At 42.7% G+C, this 23,089-nt stretch overlaps 1 protein-coding gene across 1 annotated transcript in view; it reads right to left on the bottom strand.

Annotated features, from left to right (window-relative positions):
- ACSS1 (acyl-CoA synthetase short chain family member 1) overlaps window positions 1-23,089 on the bottom strand; it is a 167,199-nt gene that overhangs the window by 133,741 nt on the left and 10,369 nt on the right. Inside the window, exon 2 of the mRNA XM_030196271.1 lies at window positions 18,391-18,487. Within this exon, the coding sequence (XP_030052131.1) occupies window positions 18,391-18,487 (97 nt within the window). The remainder of the gene's footprint in view (window positions 1-18,390; window positions 18,488-23,089) is intronic.

A 23,089-nucleotide genomic window follows, 5' to 3' on the forward strand; every position in this document is an offset into this window, starting at 1 on the left:
CACCTACTCCCTCCTGCCTCTGGGCCAGCACTGCGCAAAATGGAGGCACCCCCTAGGGTGCCCCACTGCTCTGCTGGGATATCTGTGTGACCAGTCTACTAAGAATGCTGGCCCTCATATGTCCCACTGGCTTATTTTTGTGCATTTTTCCTTGGACTTTTTTTTTCCCCCCGAAAATGGTCACAAAAATAAATGAAACCAAAAGATAGAAACTATTCTGATTAAAAAAATCGCTATGTTCGTCACTTGATTTTTGGACATTTTCAGTAAAATATCCAAAATCGGATTTAGACATCATATTGAAACTGTCCCTTCACGTCACACTGAATTTACCTACTCCTTCCCATTTTGCCCTAATTTCATTATGTATTGGGTTAATCAGCATATCAGTTTATATTGGTAATTTTGTTTAGGAATCATTATCTTTTACACACCTTTTTTTGGCCTTTAATACACATGTAAAGGTCCTTCATTTAATTTCAATTTATAGGTCATGAATTTTTCATGGTTAATGTAGTGTTTTCAGAACTTATGAACCACTATTTGTTTACAACAAATCATATTTATTTTTACTGTTACTATCCATGAGTTATTATGGTTTGTTTGTTTTTTCTTATGTGCAGCTTTTGTATTAGTGTTTTAGAAGTCATGAGCTATGTTTTTAAAACCTTTTTAGATCTTATGAATTATTTATCATAGTTTGTATATTGGATTTGAGTTTTATATTTATTTATGAATTCATTTATTCTTGTGATATTCATGTCATTTAAAAATTTTGTTGTCATTATTATATATGTATCTTCCACTTATAGTATTTGTGACTCCCGACACAGGCCTAATTGCCAAAACACAGCCGTGTTGAGTCACCTCATTTTTTGTGCTACGGACTTCTGTTGGAAACTACAGTACTAATTAAAGATTTTAATTTACTTTCTTTGGATTGGACTTCTCCTTGATACTTTTCCCTAGAAGATCAATACATCTATTGGGAACACTGAGCAAGCCAAATTACTACAGATTGTTACACTGAAAATTGAAACCTGGCCTCAGTCACATGTGCAGAACTCAGATTCCAAACAGAAAATAAGTGACCACACATTAAAAATAGAAATGCGTAGATAAAAATTAAACTGAAATCCCAAGAAGTCAGACCATGCACGTAGTACAAAAATAGAAAGAGATGCATTTCCCCCTGTACTGTGTAAAATATCAAGATTGGCAGATGTCAGGTATGGTGTTAGGGTAAAGGCCCTAGTCTCCTCCTTTGGACTTTCTCTGCTGAAGATAAGCCCAGATGAAGAGAAAATGAATCAAAACATTTTTGCCATATGCATAACCCTAACGTATTATTATTTCTAAGCCTTCAGTCAGCAAAATCTTACTGCTTAAAAATAGTATCTGAAGTTTGCCAGGCTTTTCAATTAATCTCTAACTAAAGCAACATTTCTAAAGAAAGCAATCACTGTACTACCAATAAAACAAGAATGAAAGTCACACAAAGAAAGCCTCCTGCTGTTGCTTTTATCACTGATAACCGCCCTTGGTGCAGGAGGTTCTGAATAATAGCCAAAAGTCTGGTGTTGCCTCACACACAACATGTACATGCTGTACTGGGCACGCTGATGCAAAACACAACCTTGCATAAAACATATGCGGCACCTATGTATCAAACCGCCATACCAAAAAAAGCACTAAATTTAAAAAGGCACTGTTAAAGCATTAATTAAAACCAGATTGGAAGCCGCTAATTAAAAACAATTGCATGCTATTAGATCAGATTTTAACCCTCAGAATTTAAGAGATATTTCACAAGCCAACTCAGTTATTATAACTCTCTGTTCTCAGGGATCTCAGTAACATTACAGCATAGACTGCAGTTACTGCAAAATACAGCTGCCAGATTGATTTGGGGATGAGAAAATATGATGACGTGTCTCCCTTATTGGTAAATTGCATTGGCTATAGAAATGTTAAGTAGTAGTAGTAGTTGCCTGTTAAAAAATGCACTGAATTTTAAAAAAACATGTTTAATTTTTAAGATATTGAATAGTATGAGATCAACTTATCTTACCCAGTTGATTTCATATCTGATGAAAAGGCAGAAGACTCAGTTATCCACTGAAATGGCTTTGAGTTACCCAGTTATGAAGAAGATCCATTTGAAACATATTTTGGAGCATTCTTTGTTATACCAAGGGGCTAAAGTTTGGAATGCTCTCTCACTGCAGATTAGAATAATGATATCTCACCCTCTTGTTTTTGTAAAGCTCTAAAAACATATTTTTGAAATTTTTTAAAGATTTGATTAATTAGGTATTCGAGTTTATGTAATTCTCAACTATATGAAGTTGAGGGGCCCTTTTACTAAGCCGCGTAAGCATCTACGCACACCCAACGCGGGCCAAAATGGAGTTACCGCCTGACTACCGCGTGGCTCTTGCGGTAATTTAATTTATGGCGCGCGTCCAATACGCAAGTCTGAAAAATATTTTTTATTTTCGGGCATGCGTAACAGATGCGTGCCAAGTGGCATTTGACGCGCGTAGGTCATTACCGCCAGGTCAATGGCTGGTGGTAAGGTCTCAGACCCAAAATGGACGCACTGCAATTTTCATTTTGCTGCATGTCCATTTTCGGGGGGAAAAAAAGGCCTTTTTACAGGTGTGCTAAAAAATGGATCGGCACACATCCAAAACCCACACCTACACTACTGCAAGACATTTTTCAGCGTGCCTTTGTAAAAAGGACCCCTGAGTTCTTAACTGCAATCCGCTCAGAGTCCGTTGGAATAGGGCAGAACATAAATCCGTGGAATAGAACAGAAAACAAGTTGAACTGCAGCAGAACCCTACACAGACTACAGACTAGCAGAATATCTCAACTCAGTAACGTACAATGAGAGATCCTCACCAAATGCAAAATACGTGACCACAAATGAGACCACAATGGTGATGGGATTTAAAAAGGAGCAGGATATACAAAGAGGATCCCTAAATCGTAAAAGGATGGTAACAAGCACTGGGTACTTCAACTCATAATAGCAATGAAATTACTTTTTTTTACCTTTTATGAAGATGGGTGGAGGGTTTACCTGCCGTTACAGCCCTAAATATATTATGGTTATATTACTCAGCACACTAGATGGCTGTTTCAGTCTTTATCTGCAGTCTACTAGGTTATTATATTATCAGTGTAGATTAGATTTAAGAGGGAGGATATAATACAGGAGGTAAAACTCTGAGGTGTGCCTTAAAAAAATTCCTCTTTGCAAAATTTACTAGAATTACCCAGCTGAAGTTTTTATAGGCATAATATAGAACTACAGCACATATTGAGCTTTAGATATTGCTCTTGTGTAATATTTTATGTTATATACTAATAAAAAACTAATCTAGTTATCTTTTATCTAGTTATCTGATATCTTTTCTCTTAAAGAAATGAAACTAGAAACTATTCAAAGAAATACTAAGAAAAATGACCCCGATTCTCCAAAATTCGACTTGATTTCAACATGTATTTGCAGAGCTATTTAAAATGGACCTGCATTCCATGACAAACTGTAAGACCACGCACCTGACTTGCTTATCATAATTGGTATTATCATAGTTTCCAAGCCCTGCACTGCTCACAACCATTGTGCTGATGATCAGAAGCCCCATGCTGTTCCAAACAGCGCTCTATAATTAGCGCCAGAACAGCGTGGGGCAATAGCGCCACTATGATCAGAGCTAATAGAATGCAAATTTAGGCACACTATTAGCTCTGATCATAGGGGTAAAGTGCAGGAGGATTGTGCCTGAACAGTCAAAAGCCCAGACCTGTCAAGCACAGGAGATTGAGGTCCGTGGGACCACCAAACCTCCCAATCGCTGAGGTCGTGGTGGCCTAATGCCCCCCCCCCCCAGATAGCAACATGGTGGCTGGTGGTCCGGCGGAGCTCCAGTCTTCCCGACCCCCCCCCCCCTCCGATATGAGGGCATGGAGAGCTGGAGAGCTGGCTACAGCCCCCTAACTCCCCCCCCAATACCCAAAAAGAAATCCCTGGTGGTCCAGTGGCCAATCCTACCCCCACCCGCCACCTGCCTTGTGGTTCCAGCGGCCCCCAACTCCCCCCATACCTTAAATGGCGGAGAAAGGAGTAGCACTCCCTCCTCCTTCAAGTACCGCCTCCAAAATGGCAGTGCCCTGCCCAGCGCATCCCTTATATGGTAGGGAAGCCCCGCCTAGTGCCGTCCTAGCTTTATGCGGTGCTCCATAGCTGGTTAATGCTGAATATCACACTTAGGGGCCCTTTTACTAAGCTGCAGTAAAAACTGGCCTGTGCTAGTGTGGGCAAGTGAAATTGGTGGACGTTGGGCCATTTTTTACCGCTGTGGGTAAAAAGGCCTTTTTTAAATGGGGCAGTAAATGGCCATGCGCTAATATTAAAAGTAATGCATGGCTATTTACTGCAGTAGTTCCCAACCCCAGTGCACATCATATCCGGCGCTACAAAAATATTTTTATTTTTGTAGCGCCAGTGTGTACCTGGCAGTAAGCAGGAAGTTCCGCGTGTTGCCCAATTACCACCGAGTTAGCGAAAGAGCCCTTAACACCACCTCGATGGGTCGGTGGTAAGGGCTCCTCCCCCCCAAAATGGCCATGTACAGCATGGCCCTTCATGCGTCCGTTGGCATACTGAATGGAGTAATTCTTGATCGGTGGTTCTGATGCAGCAGTGGCGAAACAGAGGCCAACGTTGACCACGGTCAAAATAACGGAGGAGCCTCAGAGAAGATTAGTATTTCTCAAGTTAAGTACCTCCTCTATTTATCAACATAAGAAAAGGCTCAGTAAATTAGCAAGTATATTTCCTGAATTTAAGGTTTTCAAGTTGATGTTTTGATAAGAAGGCAGGCTAAGAACACCAGGAGGTTTTTGCCGATGATGAAGAAGCCCTAGCCCTTTACCCGCCTCCTTAGTGGGATAAAGGTGCTTCGCGAAGATTTTTTCCTCCTGATATACTCCTTCATTTGCTTACTATATTACCTGTTTCCAAGTGTTATACTAAAAGGGTTCTCTTGTATATGGAAACTTGCTCCCTGATATCACTTTAGTTCATGTACCGCATGGCCATTTCTTGAAGAAAAAAAACAGACCTACCTATTATCCACTGCGGTAAAAGGGGGCCTCAGCGCATGTCAAAAATATTTGCCGACGCTATCGCAGGCCCCCTTTTTCCACAGCTTGGTAAAAGGGGCCCACCACACGTAGGGATTCCCTGGGAGGAGTCTGAACAGACCTGCAATGTACCTACATATTTAATACAGTACCAGCGTACATGAATAGAGTATGTGCAAATATTTATGCCTGCTCCGGAGCCAGTATAAAATGTATGCATGGGTGACTACATGTTACAGGGGCTGGTTCCAGGTGCCTGTTTTCTAAGTCATGTGGAGGGGCATGTTCAAAAGGATGTTCAAGTCAGAATAGAGACATCTAGTGCATTACATCCAAAACAGACGTCCATCTCACATGTATTTTCCAACAGGAAATTTTGCAGGATCTTAAACAGTTACAGCGTTCTAAACCCATCAAAAACCACCACATGTTGGTTTTCTGGATTGCATCATTCATTTGACTCTAAACTCTCCTTTGAACAGCAAATCGCTCAGGTTATCAAATCTGGTTTCCTATCACTGTGTCGCCTCCATTCCATCAGAGGACTCTTGGATTTTCCCTCTCTACACACACTTATTCATGCACATTTCTGATTCCTAGATTAGATTATTGCAATGTCGTATATGCTGGTATCACTAAAGCTCAACTCAGCCATCCCCAAACTCTACATAATGCACCAGCACATCTGCTCTGTAAGACCAAGAAATTGGACTCTGCTTTCTTGCTTTTGAGCAAACTTCACTGACTCCCTATTGACTTTCATGTCCATTTCAAACTGTTATGCCTTACACACAAGTCTCTCCATCTCAACACACTGCCTTGTTATCTCTCGTCTCTCACAACCCCATACACTCCGAATCATGCTCTATTATGAATCTACGCGAAACTCAGTTTTTCTTTCTGGCTCCCAAACTTTGGAATGATTTACCTTCTATACTAAGAGCAGAAATATCTTTCATCAATTTAAGACTCTATTGAAAACTCACTTTTTTAATTTAAGATTTGTGTCACAGACATTGCATTTTACTGATCTCTTACTCTTTTTTCTGACTATTCTTTGTTGTGCTTGAGTATTTCCTATCAAAGTTATGGAGTTTTTTTCTCTGATTTTATTGTTGTACTGTACACCACTTTGATCTTCATAGCCAGTAATAGCGGTATATCAAATCCCAATAAACATAAACATAGATGAATGTCCAGCATGAATTGCCATTTTATAAAGTGGAACATCCAACATATGAACAGCAAAACAGCAGGGACAAAGATGTCTGTCTAGCGGCATTCATAGAAGAATGCCCTCACACAAATCCCTGAGAAATAGCCTACTGGTTAGTGCAGTGGACTTTAAACCAAAGGGACCCAGGTTCAAATCCCACTTTAACTTTTTGGGGTTTTTTTTAATTGTGAGCCCTCCAGGATCAGAAAAATACATACTATACCCGAATGTACACTACTTCTATAGCCTTTAGGCTTGCAGGTGGCTTATATATTTAGATACAGTAGATGTTTTTTTTCTGTTTCTGGAGGGCTCACAATTTAAAATAAAAATAAAAGGTTAAAGTGGGATTTGAAACTGGGTCCCTTAAGTCCACTGCACTAACCTTTTGACTACTCCTCAAATCTGCATGATGCTCTGTTCAGAATGCCCATAATACTTGAAGCTGCCATAGAGCTTGGTATTCCTTTCCAGTTTCATTTTCACAGGCAAGGGGGACAGCAACCACTGGGGGGATTAAGGAGGTGTCATGCCTTAATCCCCTCCAGTGGCCAGCTGCTCAATCAAAGCACTTTTTAGTATTCTAGACATCACTGAAACCTTCTTTTTAGACTAGGGCGTTTCTTCCTATTCTGTAATCGCTGTTGGACTTCCTGTTTTTGGGCCCTCCCTAGTCTTGCCCACAACATGTGCCCCTTGCTGTTTAGATGTACTGCAGTAGTGGACATCTCTTTTCTGCCTTTGCAAAATCGGGATTTGGACGTTTCAAGCACAAGGATGTCCATTTTGGCATTTTGAGATACCAACTCAAACATAAGTGCCAAAATAGGGTTAAAACAGGTCCCCTTTTGGACTTTATACGCACCCTGGTATAAAATCAGGCTGACTATAAACAGAAGCAAAATTGGAGAGAAGCTATCAGTAAATTCAGATAAGAGCCCTGAGGCTCATGACGTTAATGCTGGCAAAGATTAATGTGAAAGCTTCACAATCACATTATCCCTTTCGTTTATGCTAGAGCCTGACACTGAAAAGCTGCACCCAGCCCTTTAGCAAAACCAAAGCTTTGACCATTGCACAGAATGGGGAAACAGGTTTCAAAACCAAAACCGAAAACTAAAGGACAGAACAATGCAACTTCTGAAGCCAGGTTTTTCAGATGTACACTGCTGGAGGGATAGTGGCGGAATCCCAGAAAATCCTTCTTGTAGCATTCTTCCTACTGAAAGACCCTTCTGCTTAGACACTCGCACCATTACAGATCTTAAATCAGAGCATGCTGCTGTGCTAAATCTTCCTTAGAAGCTTGCACAACATTCACACGTATATATAAAGCATGAACAGCTAAAAAGTAGTTGTGGGAAAGGAGATTTAAGCAAAGAACACAGATTGTGGCCATAATTTCAAAAAAAAAAAAAAAAAGTACATAAAACAAACACATTCATATTTTCAGAAATTTAACTCACATTGCTGCTTGAATTCTGTCAGACTAAAATTAGCGGTAAGGTCTCACGTGTTAACCAGGCGGTAATGTTCAACGCGTGTTCAAGTGCCGATTACCACCCGCAAGCCAGAAAATAAAATATTTTCTGACAAATGTAAAAAATGAAATTACCGTCCTGGCCACGTGGTAGCCGGGCGGTAACTCGGAATTTACACATGTTGGCTCGTGAAGGTGCTTACTCTGCTTAGTAAAAGGGCCCCTCGGTGGTCTAGTGAGCCACCCCACTCATCCGATCTGGCCCCTGCCCTCCCCTCCCACACAAATTCCCTGGGAATCTAGTAGCCACCCCCAGTACCAACAAGCCCCCCAGACCCATACCTAAAAGAGACAGGAGCCATGCCCACTCCCTCCTGCCTCTGGTGCTGCTCTCTCCAAAATGGCGGCGCCTGACCAACATGGTGCATCCTTGGATGCACTGAGCAGGGCCAGTCTACCATATAAGATATATTAATGTGAATTAGCATGTGTTACTGGTTAACATATGTTAGCAAATGAGGCCAGAAATCACTCTTGCCCACTCCTTAACAGTGAGGTGCAGCCCGAAATAGCCAGTCCAAGACACTCATTGCACATAGGTATGCCTTTTATTAATATACAGGAGCCCCATTCACCAGTGAATCATAAATCTGCTATCATAATCCTTCTTCAAAGCTTAACATGTTTTTCAACTACAGCTATTGGACCAAAAAAGATTTAAACTTTGATAGCAAAGTTTGGAAACATTCCATGAGAAGACTCGTTTTACCAGGACCAGACAAAACTAGCTCCCTCTTTGTAGGTAGTACTGTTTAAGCTTTGGAACACAAAATATATTTCTGTTCAGCAAATAAAAATATGTAGGATTCGGAAGCATAATTATTTTTCATTAATGAATATCAAACAAAATTATCGCGTCAGAGCTTAGAAAAATTTATGGTAGAAAGATAGTTGATGACATTGGTGAAAATTTAAAAAAGTGGAATCTTTTGTTTACAAAATATCACAGAGTGGACCTGCATATTTCAGAAATGCTGGTCAAAAAATACATGGAATATTAATGTAAGCCTTGGTTGCTTGGTGAGCATCAGGGTGGGTCACTTATTTGGGCCAGAATTTGAAGGTCAAGGTTGGGACTAGGAAAGTTAGGAGGCCAACTGGCACCATAATCCACATCTCTGCACTCCACAATTAGGGGCTGAATGAGAAAACTACCACAGCCTGCAGTGTGTGGTTAACAAGCCATTGTATGTAAAAAGGGCTTCTCCGCCAGTTTACTCCTGTGGTAGATATCAGCGCACAGTATATTAAAATGTAAGATAAAGAGCACATTAGTTACCCCACAGCAATGCAGGGCTATGCACTGATATCTAGCATGGGGGCACAATGCCAGAAACCTACCTCCAAATCTGAGGTGGCGTTTTAGGAACCAAGGGATATTTTCTTTTCTTGCGTTTTACTGTTTTTAAATGTTTTATTTTGTCCTTTTTTAATGGTTTTTTTTAGGGGACTTTGCTCCTTTATTATTATATTCCTTGCTGTCCTCTCCCCCAGGGCAATCTTCTTACTATTCCATATTTCTTACCACCTCCCTTCTAGTGTTGACACTCTTTCTCCTTGTCTTTCACTTCCTGTAGACATTGACTCCCCTCCCCTCCCCCCATAACATGTATAGAATGTTTGTATGTTTGGGAAGCTCGACAGGTGCCCTTGGCCTGGATTGGCCGCTGTCGTGGACAGGATGCTGGGCTCGATGGACCCTTGGTCTTTTCCCAGTGTGGCATTACTTAAGTACTTATACTATGTAAACTGCTTTGAACCTAGTTGCAAAAACCACAAAGGTGATATATCAAGCCACAGTCCCCCAACACACATATGTTTCCCCATACAGTTTTAATTAAAGCCAAACAAATTCTTTATCTGCAGAAACTCCTGGCCCTCCTCCAACAAAGGATGCTGAGGGGAGATATGATAGAAACATTTAAATACGTCTGTGGCATAAATGTACAGGAGGCAAGTCTCTTTCAGTTGAAAGCAAGCTATGGAATGAGGGGGCATAGGATTAAGGTGAAAGCTGACAGACTCAGAAGTAACCTGAGGAAATACTTCTTCATGGAAAGGTGGTGAATTCATGGAACAACCTCCCAGTGAAAGTGGTGAGGATGAATTAGCCCGACTAAGTTAAAGAATGGCGCTATAACTTGGCTGAGCCCTTCCAGAAAAAGAAGTACTTCTGAGAATTATCAATGGAATGTTGGGCAGGTGAGGAGGTTTTAGGTGTGGGGGAAGGTGATTGAATGAAGTAGGAGTACAGAAGTTTGAACGGGAAAGTAGCTGAAGGGAGTAGTCAGCTGAAGAGAAAAAAGTCTTGTGAAATTTTCTATTTAAATTAAGTATTAAAACTGACCACCCACCCACCACATAGGTTTTGGATGGTTAGAGAGTTTTAGGGTCTTGTATTAATGTAGGTTTTGTCGCAGCTTAAGAGTTTGTGATAGAAGTTAGAAGTGATTGGTGATTGTTAGAAGTGTAGGCAGTAAGGCATGTGCGATACCGCCGTGCTTTTAGGTTAAAACAAAGGGGGTTTGAAAAATAATTTAAATTATTTGCAGTCTTGCGTTACTGTAGGCTGTGAAGAGATGAGTTATGTTTTGAATGTATGGACTAGTTTGACACCGTCTGGTCCTATTCAGTTATTTATGTTCATTTATTCTTAAAAGTTTTATTTATAATTAGGGTTACCATATTTGCCCTAAGAAAAAAGAGGACACATACCCTGCCCCGTCACACCCCCTTCAGACCCCTGCCCCACCCCCTGCCCCCTGTGCAAGACTTCTATGGAAGTCTTGCGAGGCTGCCGCTTGAACTGCTTATGAGCCCAATTAGTGTATAGTGGAAGTCTTCTCTGGGTATCAATGAATGGCTGCTCATCCTGGCTTTTATCCAGGGGTTGAACACAGCGAGGAGTGGACAACCAGCATATATATTTCCACGTAGTCAACCCCTCTTGCATCATTCCCATTCCCTCCCCCCCCCCCCCTCAATCCACAAAAGTCTCCCAATTACTCATCTTGAGTGCAATAGTCGGTTGGTGGTGTTGCGTTGGCGAGGGAAGGGGTGCACAGCACAGCAGGGCAGCGGAGAATTCCACGGAATGGCCCTCTCTTGGGTCTTCTCTTTATCATTCTGGTACTCCAAGAACCAAGATTAACTTGGGCTGGCTTCTGGCAGGCAGGCTAAGAGTCACAGTGCAGGATTCAGGATTTGCAGCTGTGCTGCTGGCTGCTGTAGCTTGCTTGCTTCCTCTCTCATCTTCTTCGACGATTCTGATCCAGGCCGGGGCAGGAGGAGTCAGGGACTGTCAGACCCGAGTCATATCACTCAGCACCAGAGTGCCAAGCATCACATACATACACATTCTTTTTGTAGAACACTGACTGGGGTTAGAGTCTGGAGCAATACTTTCTGTCATAAAACTGTTTTTGCTTTTTATTACCTCAGTGCTGCACAGCTGAACAGTGTGGTCTTTTCAGGAAAGAGAGTAGTTAAAGAAGGCAAGCCAACCTCCGCAGGAGTGGAGGAGTAGCCTAATGGTTAGTGCAGTGGGCTTTGATCATGGGGAACTGAGTTTGATTCCCACTGCAGCTCCTTGTGACTCTGGGCAAGTCACTTAACCCTCCATTGCCCCTGGTACTTTGTAGTTGCAAAAACCACAGAAAGGTGGTATATCAAGTCCCATTTCCCTTTCCCTTATATTCTTTGTGTGCGGCGTGCGCCCAGTCTATTGCACATGCATGCACGGCATTAGGCAGGCAGTGTGAGCTCTGGTGAATATTTGCAAAAGCCTCACTGAGGGCTAGATGCACTAACTCCATGTAAAGAGCCCTTTCCTTACCGATCCCTTAGCGAATAGGTAAGGAAAGGGCATGCATGATGGAAATCGCATGCAAATGAGCTGCTCGCTGTTAGCTCATTTGCACACGATTTCCTTCCTAAGGAGGGGAAGCCAGTCGGCCAGCTGAGCATGCGCAGAGCAGCCAATCATTATGCTGGCTGCTCTGCGCATGCCAAAGACGTCCTTCACAAAAAAAAGGACGTCCCTGCCGAGCACCTGGACGTTTTCCTTCAGCATTTGTGATGGGCGTCCTTCTCGGACATGTTTTTCTTACGTGCCTGAAATGACCAAGGTTCTCTCAACATTCTCTGTCCCCTCCAAGGTTGTTTTCAGCTTGCGCCCCCCCTCAAGGATCGGGACGTGCGTGGACATCCAAATCAAAACTATTTGGACATCCCTCCCTCCAGGTCTCTCTCAGCCAATCACAGTGTGTTTAGCTGTCACCGGTATCAACTAAACGCGCCGTGATTGGCTGAAAGAGACCTCGAGGGAGGGACTTCCAAATAGTTTTGATTTGGACGTCCTCACATGTCCCGATCCTGGGGGGGGGGACGTAAGCTGAAAACAACCTTGGAGGGGACAGAGAATGTTGAGAGAACCTCCATGGCTGTGGTCATTTCAAGCACGTAAGAAAAACACGTCTGAGAAGGATGCCCCTCACAAAAGCTGAAGGAAAAAAAAAAGGACGTCCCTGACAAGCACGGATGTTTTTACTTCAGCTTTTGTGATGGGCGCCCTCCTCTGCATATTCCCGCTCAGCAGCCCCAATGAGAGGTGCAGACCTCCCGTTAGATTTTCCACAGTGCATGGAGTCGGAAAACGGCTGTGCATCTGCTAATTAGCTCATTATAATAACCTGTAGATCATTTGCATTCCGTTTTTGTTAGCTGCTACTGTGACAGGAAAATGGCTCGGGGAACCCGTTTGTGCATGTCCCGGTTTACTACTTGCGCACTAAACTGGTAGAACCAGTTTAAAAATCACGTTGCTGACTCGTTAAGTTTAGTGCATCTAGCCCTGAAACCTTACCACCTGGAAAAAAAAAAACGTTAGTTCCCTGCTGTGGAGGAAGGTGGTTTCCTTGTGTGGTGTGGGATTTTTAGGAAGCTTTAATTAAGACGAACACTGCTGTGCTGCGCTGATAAGAAAACAAAAAAACAGTGTGAGGGGGAGACAGAGGAATTACGATCGCGGAGACGAGTGACAGTCTGTCTGCTGCTGTGCTGCAGCCTGCCTGTTGAACTTGAAAAAACTTAACTGGTAAACTTTCTGGACAAGTTGCAGCCGCAGATAGCAGCGCACGGCTCTTCTGTCAGTCTCAGGCAGCTCTCTCTCTTCTTCTTGATTCCTCCATCTCTTCAAGCTTTGCTCACCTTAGTAACATTACCGGCAACCTGGCTCTGAGGCTCAATGGCTCAGCAGACATCAGTGATGATCATATCTGGATTCATGGATGTGGTCAATCAAACAAGTGGTGAGACAGTGTGGTGCACGCACACACGCACCATGCCTTGGCCCTTTGCCGTCGTCCGGTCCCCACTCCCGACCTACTGCATCGTCCTCCTGCTGTTGTTCTTCGAGTTCGAGCTCCTTTTTGCCCACCAGCCAGCCGCCACCTGACGCGTGCACTGCACGAGGACCTTGCGTGCATGGTGACACTGCTGGTGCAGCAGGTCCCAGCGCAAGACAAGTGGATCAGCTGATCAGGCTGGCTGGCACACACACAGACACTGCTGCCTGCCGGCGTCGGCCCGTGCACAGGTCATGGTCATGTGACCCGAACTGAGAAGAAACCCGGACAAACAGAGAAAACTCGGAAACCCGCTCGGACTCCAGACGGCGCCCTCAAAAAAAGGACATGCCCAGTTACTGCAGGGTTAGCGCGGGAGTTCTCTTACCGCATGGCCATGTGTGTCTGGGATCTTTTTACCCGCTGCGGTACAAAGGGCCCTGGCGCACAGGAAATACGGTCACCCACCCCTAGCACAGGGCCCTTTTTCCCAAAGCTTGGTAAAAGGACCCCTCAGTACTTACATGATAGATTTGCTCTAACTTCCAAAACAAGGGTCCTATCTATGAAAAAATAGTTCCTTAAATATTACAGTGGGTCATAGAACTTTAACACACCTATTGGAAAAACTGAACTAGCCAAATTACTACGGACCGCTCCATAAAAAATTCATGCAAACAGAATACCTGGCCTCGGTCAAAGACACAGATACCAAATACAGAATAGAAACTAGAAATAGAGGTACAAAGACAGAAATTACACTGAAACCCCAAGAAGCGACCTTGTATGTAGAGCAACATCAGACAAACAGAAAGCGATGCATTTCACCTTCTATTGTGAAAAACAAAGACAGCAAATGTCAGGGATGGTGTTGGGGGAAGGGGGGTCCAATCAGGGCAACTACCCCTCCCCCCCCAGCCAGAGAGGGCCCCAAGCCTACCTGAAGCTGAAGAATACATAACCTGGTATTGGGTCTTGGGGTCTCCTCCCAAATTTCTTCCCTGGCCCCCAGCTCTGACAGGTGTACATCCCAAAACATTCTAATCACTAAATAGAAAGTACAGTGATACCTCGGTTTTCGTCGATAATCCATCCGAAAACAATCGGCGAAAACTGAGGCAATTATTTCCATATGAATCAATGAGCAGGAGAACGCATGGGTCACCCTTTGTTTTCACAAAATTAGCAGCGAGGTCACGAAGGCACGCCAACGAAATCCAAGGCAACCAACGAAATCCGGGACAAATTTTTCGGGGAAAAAATTGACGAAAACCGAAACCGACCACAACAGAAGTCAACGAAAACCAAGTAATTACTGTAAAAAAAATTTTTCCTTTGATTTCTGGTTATTTCATTTTTCTTATTGTGTTGATCCTAGTCTCTGGTTTCTGCTTTTTTATGTCTTCTCTTAACTATCTTGCTAGAGTCTCATTTCTTCTCGCTCCACATCCTTATCTTCCTCTGTCCAACATCTCCCCTGTGTATCCATATCCTTCTCCCCATAACCAGCATTGCCCCCTGTGTTCCTATCCCCCTTGTCCAGCATCACCCCTCTGTGTTCCTATCCTCCCTTGTCCAGCATCTCCCCTCTGTGTCTATATCACCTTCCTCATGTCCATCTTCTCCTCTTTATTTTCCTGCCCCCCCCCCCCTTAACACAGTCCACCATCTTTTATCCTTCCACACCCCCGTGTGGTGAAGCATCTTCTCGTCTCTCTCCTCTCCAGTGCCCCCCACTTCCAGTTTCTGGCTGGTTAAATACAGTGGTGGAAATAAGTATTTGATCCCTTGCTGATTTTGTAAGTTTGCCCACTGACAAAGACATGAGCAGCCCATAATTGAAGGGTAGGTTATTGGTAACAGTGAGAGATAGCACATCACAAATTAAATCCGGAAAATCACATTGTGGAAAGTATATGAATTTATTTGCATTCTGCAGAGGGAAATAAGTATTTAATCCCTCTGGCAAACAAGACCTAATACTTGGTGGCAAAACCCTTGTTGGCAAGCACAGCGGTCAGACGTCTTCTGTAGTTGATGATGAGGTTTGCACACATGTCAGGAGGAATTTTGGTCCACTCCTCTTTGCAGATCATCTCTAAATCATTAAGAGTTCTGGGCTGTCGCTTGGCAACTCGCAGCTTCAGCTCCCTCCATAAGTTTTCAATGGGATTAAGGTCTGGTGACTGGCTAGGCCACTCCATGACCCTAATGTGCTTCTTCCTGAGCCACTCCTTTGTTGCCTTGGCTGTATGTTTTGGGTCATTGTCGTGCTGGAAGACCCAGCCACGACCCATTTTTAAGGCCCTGGCGGAGGGAAGGAGGTTGTCACTCAGAATTGTACGGTACATGGCCCCATCCATTCTCCCATTGATGCGGTGAAGTAGTCCTGTGCCCTTAGCAGAGAAACACCCCCAAAACATAACATTTCCACCTCCATGCTTGACAGTGGGGACGGTGTTCTTTGGGTCATAGGCAGCATTTCTCTTCCTCCAAACACGGCGAGTTGAGTTCATGCCAAAGAGCTCAATTTTTGTCTCATCTGACCACAGCACCTTCTCCCAATCACTCTCGGCATCATCCAGGTGTTCACTGGCAAACTTCAGACGGGCCGTCACATGTGCCTTCCGGAGCAGGGGGACCTTGCGGGCACTGCAGGATTGCAATCCGTTATGTCGTAATGTGTTACCAATGGTTTTCGTGGTGACAGTGGTCCCAGCTGCCTTGAGATCATTGACAAGTTCCCCCCTTGTAGTTGTAGGCTGATTTCTAACCTTCCTCATGATCAAGGATACCCCACGAGGTGAGATTTTGCGTGGAGCCCCAGATCTTTGTCGATTGACAGTCATTTTGTACTTCTTCCATTTTCTTACTATGGCACCAACAGTTGTCTCCTTCTCGTCCAGCGTCTTACTGATGGTTTTGTAGCCCATTCCAGCCTTGTGCAGGTGTATGATCTTGTCCCTGACATCCTTAGACAGCTCCTTGCTCTTGGCCATTTTGTAGAGGTTAGAGTCTGACTGATTCACTGAGTCTGTGGACAGGTGTCTTTCATACAGGTGACCATTGCCGACAGCTGTCTGTCATGCAGGTAACGAGTTGATTTGGAGCATCTACCTGGTCTGTAGGGGCCAGATCTCTTACTGGTTGGTGGGGGATCAAATACTTATTTCCCTCTGCAGAATGCAAATAAATTCATATACTTTCCACAATGTGATTTTCCGGATTTAATTTGTGATGTGCTATCTCTCACTGTTACCAATAACCTACCCTTCAATTATGGGCTGCTCATGTCTTTGTCAGTGGGCAAACTTACAAAATCAGCAAGGGATCAAATACTTATTTCCACCACTGTAGCACTGAATATCAGGGGATATGTGACCACTAGCTGAGTCCTCCTGCTACTGCAGTGTGTCTCACCTTCACTATAAAAAAAAAAAAAAGCTTTTCCATTGCCAGTTTTAAAAATCTGCTGGCAGCCGGCCTGGCCACACAAAAACCAGCCTGACCAGCTGAAACCCGACCAATTGGTATCAACTGTCCATGAAGTGGTTTAAACCAGGAAACATGGGATCCCCATGCAAATCCACCCATAACACACTGGAAACAATTACTCTACCAACAGACAAGTTTTTCTATGGCACAATAAACAGAATGTTCACTGTAAGAGTAATTTTATAACAGACTCTGCTAAACCAGTGCAGTAACAATAAGTTACACCAAAACGTACATACACACATTTACACCTGTTCTTGAGTACATACAATTTTCCCGGCTTATTTTCTGCACATAAAGGGCAATTGTATAAATCTAGGCACCTGTGTTTATGCGCCCCCTGCGTGTGTAAATGTATAGAACATGATCACTTATATGCATTAAGTGCTAGCACTATTCTGAAAGGGAGAATGTGGTAACAGTGGTTAGCGCATCTGGGTTTAAAAAAGGTTTGGACAAATTCCTGGAGGAAAAGTCCATAGTCTGCTATTGAGACAGACATGGCAAGCAACAGCTTGCCCTGGGATTTGTAGTATGGAGTGTTACCACGATTTGGGTTTCTGCCAGGTACTTGTGACCTGGTTTTCCAAACAGGATACTGGGCTAGATGGACCATTGGTCTCATCCAGTATGGCTACTCTTATGTTCTAAGTGACACAGGGCTAGATTCTATATATTGCGCTTTAAAATTCCAACCAGAAAAAAAATTACACTTATGTGTATTCTCTAAGAATTTTATACAATAGGCTTACATTTCCACATGGTATATAGAATATGCCAAACGCTTCTCCATGTGACCAAATTTAGTCACGGCCACTTACACCATGTTTTACTTGGCTTAAATCTTGATGCCTAAATTAGGCACAGAGTCGGTGTATTCTATAACACTCACACCCCCTTTTCAACTATGCAACTTAGAAGTTACATACACCACATTATAGCATAGGCTTAGCGAGTTCTGCGCATAAATCTGAATTAATGCCAATTAGTGCTGATAATTGCTTGTTAACATCCAGTTGACAGCACTGATTAGCTAGTTAACCAAGTTACGCGCATTGTTATAGAACATGCTACAATTTCTGCGCGGAAATTAAGGTGCAATATGTAGAATACGGCAGTTAATGGGTAAATGCAAGGGGGGAGCATAAGCTTAGGCAGAGCAAGGAATGGGCAGGACTCCCACTTACGCCAATACTGAAAGTTATGCATGCCCCCCCCCCCCCCCCCGATGCATTTATGCACCTGCTGCTGTGCCATCACTATGGCTGGTATAATCGGGAAATCATAAACGAAAGGCCTGTGGATACCAGGTTATGCCTAGATGCCATTATAGACTAGGCTATTACCACACGTCCTCAGAGCACCTAAAGAGAGGTGCCCAGTTATAGACTTGTCCCCATAGTTTATGAAATATTTGCATACATCCAAACTGCCCACACTCCACTCCTAGGAACATTTCCACCTAAATCAGATTATCCTACGTACAAAGAGTCAGAACTGTATGCGTAAAAAATTATCTACATATACCCCAGGCAATTCTGGAAAAAGCAATTTCTGCAGGTGCAAAATGGATTTTAAAATCCCCCCCCCCCCCCCCCCCACAGTGCCGAAAGTAATCTGCAGGCCAGAAATACCTGTATGTGATTTTCACCTCTGTTCCTGGCTCATCTCGTTCCCAGATCAAAGCCACTCTGTCTGGACTCTGGTGGGCATGCTGGTCTAAGCAATTTACTGCAAGAAAGAAACAGTAAGAGGAAATTCTTTAAAAGATTCTGAGACTGTTTTACATCTCCTCTCTTGCAGCGGATAGAAAGAATAAAAAGTCAAACATACTTTGCTTTGTGCTTAGTACCAATTACATCCTGGACATGTGCTGTGAAACTTTGCCAACTTCAAAAAAATTTTAAGTGAAATTTTGTGATATACAGGGCTTGGAGGGCTGGACTATTAACTCCCAGCAAACCCAAGCTGTACAGAAGGATTGCAAATACATTAAGGGCCTCTTTTATCAAGCTGCGCTAGCTGCTCCCGGTGCGGTAAAGCAGACAAAGACCATTCGCTTATAAATGATAAAAGAAACCCTTAGAAAATTAAGATGCCAATCAAAAATGTTCAGATATCAGGAAACGTTTTCCTTTCCACTTTTCTCATTTTATTTCTATTTTTGTTGTTGTTGTGATTTTACTTGTTTGTTGTTCCACTGTCATTTGTTTTGTCTAGTTCTAATTTAGGAGGTCATTTACTAATGTTTAGTATGTGTTAATGCCATTTTTGCAGCAGATAACATGCGATAATAGCATTAATGTTTGCTATTTCTAAATGACCCCCATAATTTCAAGTTTACAATTTACCTTTCCTATTAAAAAATGAGCAGGCTAGGTTACTGAGTAACACGTTAAAAAATGTAACTGTGAAATGAATACAATAGGCAACAATTCAAATCAAACAAAACAAAAACCTACAAGATAATGCACATCAATACATGGGTAAAACAAAAATCTGAATGAGGAGCATATTTACTAAGCTGCTTTAAGCAGCAAGGATGGGTTTTACTGAGCATTAAAGGCCAGATTCTATAAATTTATTTGGATTTTGCTCACACCTTTTTCAGTAGCAGCTCAAAGTGAGTTACATTCAGGTACACTGGGTATTTCCCTGCCCCTGGAGGACTCACAATCTAATTTTGTACCTGAAGCAATGGAAGGTTAAGTGACTTGCCCAGGATCACAATGAGCAGCAGTGGGATTTGAAATCGGCTCCTCTGGAGTCAGACTGGTGCTCTAACCATTAGGCCACTCCTCCACTCAAAATTAGGAGTGTGGAAAGAACAACAGAATCCCACGGGTATGCTCAAAGCAGCAAAACAGGACGTGTGGGAGATGGATCAAGGCACTTCGAACACACACCAAGGAGCAGCCAATATGAAATCAAAATTTTTATTGATGATTCTTAATGATGACTTTACACGCTACCATGTTTCGGCACAAACGTTCCTGCCTCAGGAATCTCTTAAGTATTGTAAAAATAACAGTCAGAAATGAATCTGTCTTCAGTTCTGAAAATGATGAGTAGCCTAGTGGTTAGTGCAGCGGACTTTGATCCTGGGGAACTGGGTTCGATTCCCACTGCAGCTCCTTGTGATTCTGAGCAAATCACCTAACCCTCCATTGGCCCAAGTATCTGTATATACTATGTAAACCACTTTGAGTGTAGTTGCACAAACCACAAAAAGGCAGTATATCAAGTCCCAAGTTCATGCACTCACGTCTATACTTATACATATTTGTAACATAGCTGTGACCCCTGAAGAAGGCATATAGCCGAAACATAGACCATGTCGGGTCCAGGTGACACATGTGACTCTTTGAGGAAGATAAAATTTGGAAGATTATTGACTTCTGTGACTTCAGTAAAAGCTACACAAAATCCCTCCACTGCCAGATACTGTGAAGTAACACAAAAACCAGCAAATATGATACTCAGAAACTATGTAGGAAGCAGAACCTATTATCAGCAGACCTACAACATTTCCATTTGGGGCTGGTGGCAACAGTTATCAATGGGGGTAGTGGAGAAGCAGAAACAGGGACCAGTTATGGAGTTTTCAACTACCTGATTCTCTGCTCTCCCTAGCTTTCAGAAATGCACAGGCTTGGTGTTTAGCCAAATTTTTGGTGACACCTCCCACCTCTTGGTGACACACAGAGGGGCTCATTTTCAAACCACTTAGACTTACAAAGTTACATAGAGGGGCATTTTCGATATCACATCTAAGTCCAACTTTGGACATTTTGCTAAAAACATTTAACACTCAAGTGGGGAATATAGTCATTTTTAAAACAGAAAAATGTTTATCTTTTTTTTTTTTTTTTTCAAAAATGGCTGGTTTTGTGCTCTGTGCATTTTCATTTTTGCTCCATTTTCGGGAAAAAAAAGTCCAAATGAAAAATGCACAAAATGAAGCCATTGGGATGTAGGAGGAGCCAGCAGTAGGCTGGCCACACAGACATACTACTACTACTGATAACATTTGTATAGCGCTACGAGGCATACGCAGCGCTGAACATGAGACACACAGAGACAGTCCCTGCTCAAAGAGCTTACAATCTAGACATCCCAGAAGAGCAACAGAGCACCCTAGGGGGCACTGCAGCAGACTTCAAATAAATACTCCCAGGTACACATCTCACCATTGCTCCCTTATCTTATCTGTCGAGCCCCCCAAAACCCACTACCCCCAACTGTAAACCACTACAATAGCCCTTATGGGTGAAAGGGGCACCTATATGTAGGTACAGTGGGTTTCTGGTGAGTTCTAAAGGGCTGACAGTTTCCACCACAAGTGTAATAGGTAGAGGGAGGTATGGGCCTGGGTCCGCCTGTCTACAGTGCACTGCACACACCGCTACACTACTCCAGGGACCTGCATGCTGCTCTAATGAACCTGAGTATATCATCTGAGGCTGGTATAGAGGCTGGTAAGTAATGTTTTTAATCACATTTGTGGAGGGGATGGGAGGGGGTTAGGGGTTAGTGACCACTGGGAGAGTAAGGGGAGGTCATCCCTGATTACCTCCAGTGGTCATCTGGTCATTTAGGGCACTTTTTAAAGGTTTGTTCATTAATAAAGCAGGACTAGACCAAAACATCCAACTTACAGCCCTGGATGTTTTTGTTTTGTTCCATTATGGCAGAAAAATGTCCAAGTGTTAGGAATGCCTAGATCCTGCCCATAACACACCCCTGACATGCTCCCTTGTGAACGCTCTTCTGACGGAGGTCATAGAAAAACATCTAAAAATTGGTTTTGTGAGGAAAACATCTAAATGCAGATTTATGCCACTTTTTGGACGTTTTTCTCTTTTGAAAATCAGCCTCATAGTAACCTATCGAACTTTGTACATCTAAGTGCTTTGAAAATACACTTCTGAGTGTCCCGACATACTGGTTTAGAACCACTGCTCTAGTATCAGAGCAGAACCTAAACATGATTACATTCCTTCTGAGATTCTGCTAGGTCAGCACAAGAGAGGAGGAAATTTATTTATTTATTTATTTTATTTGTTTCCCACATTTTCCCACCTATTTGCAGGCTCATTATTCTTTTGCAATGCATCAAGAATCTTCTGATCTTGGTGCAGTATTTTTTCCCCAAGCTAACCTTGTAAATCTATGCTTCATCCTTCTCCTTCATCAGCTCACAATTATGGAATTCTTTGCCAAAAGCTATAAAAACCATTCACAACCATCTAAATTTCAGAAAATCTCTAAAGACTTTGTTATTTGGAAAAGCTTACCCCAAGGACTCAACATGTGTCTCCACTACTTGATTCATAACAATATAATGACAATTTTGGACACTTCTACCCTTCCCTTCCCTTCCCTTCCCTCCCCTGATTTCCCTGTTCCTTTCGTTTCTTCCCCATCCTCTCCTTTATTTCTTATGTAGGTTTCATGATGGATTAGCTTAATTTACTGCATTGGCATCCGCCTTTGCAGTGTGATGTAAGCCACATTGGGCCTGACACAGTTGGGAAAATGTGGGGAATAAATGAGATAATAAATAAATAAATAAATATTATGAAATGATCTGAAGCGTGTTTCTTTGTCCTGAATCAGCTCAGATTTTTTTCTAGATTAGATTTTTTTTCTCTAGTTTATCCACTCCAATTTTCTTGCCATCTTCTTCACCTTCTATTAAAGAATTACTCCTTACTGTAAGCATATTCTACGTATCTTTCATGTTCCTAGATGATTTTCTTGGGGTTTTTTCATTTGCATGTTTTACCTGAATTTCTTGTACTTGTATGAAAAAAAAAAAAAGACTGCAGCTAAACAAAGAAAGTTAGGGTCTCTTTTACCAAACCGAACTAGTGATTCCTGCACGGCAATGCCGATGAAGCCCATTGAAATTGCTAGCACGGTTTCGTAAAAGAGACCCTTAGTCCCTTGGGCTGTGCAAGGAAAGATATATGGGATAAGTGTGTATGCACCTTTTATTGAATATAAAGGGGTTTTTGAGGGGTTTTTTTACTTTCTTTTTGATTTTACATTTGAGCCACGCTCATTAACCATTTGGAAAATAAATTCCGTTTCTGATGACAAAGAAAAAAAAACAAAGAGACAGTATTTCTCTAGACTTCCAGAACTTTGTCACACACCCCCATTGTCTCCTCTCTTGGAAAATGCCTATCAGGAAGCCTCTTTGAGAGTCTTAAAATTTGTAACCTTTGCCTTTAACAAACAGTACAACACCTATCTCAAGGCAAACAAAGTCAGGTTTCCTTTCCACCTTGAACTGTATAAGCTAGTGGTTTCAAGGTGAAGTACAGG

This window comes from Microcaecilia unicolor, chromosome 3 (genome assembly GCF_901765095.1).
Source record: "Microcaecilia unicolor chromosome 3, aMicUni1.1, whole genome shotgun sequence".
NCBI classification, from domain to species: domain Eukaryota; kingdom Metazoa; phylum Chordata; class Amphibia; order Gymnophiona; family Siphonopidae; genus Microcaecilia; species Microcaecilia unicolor.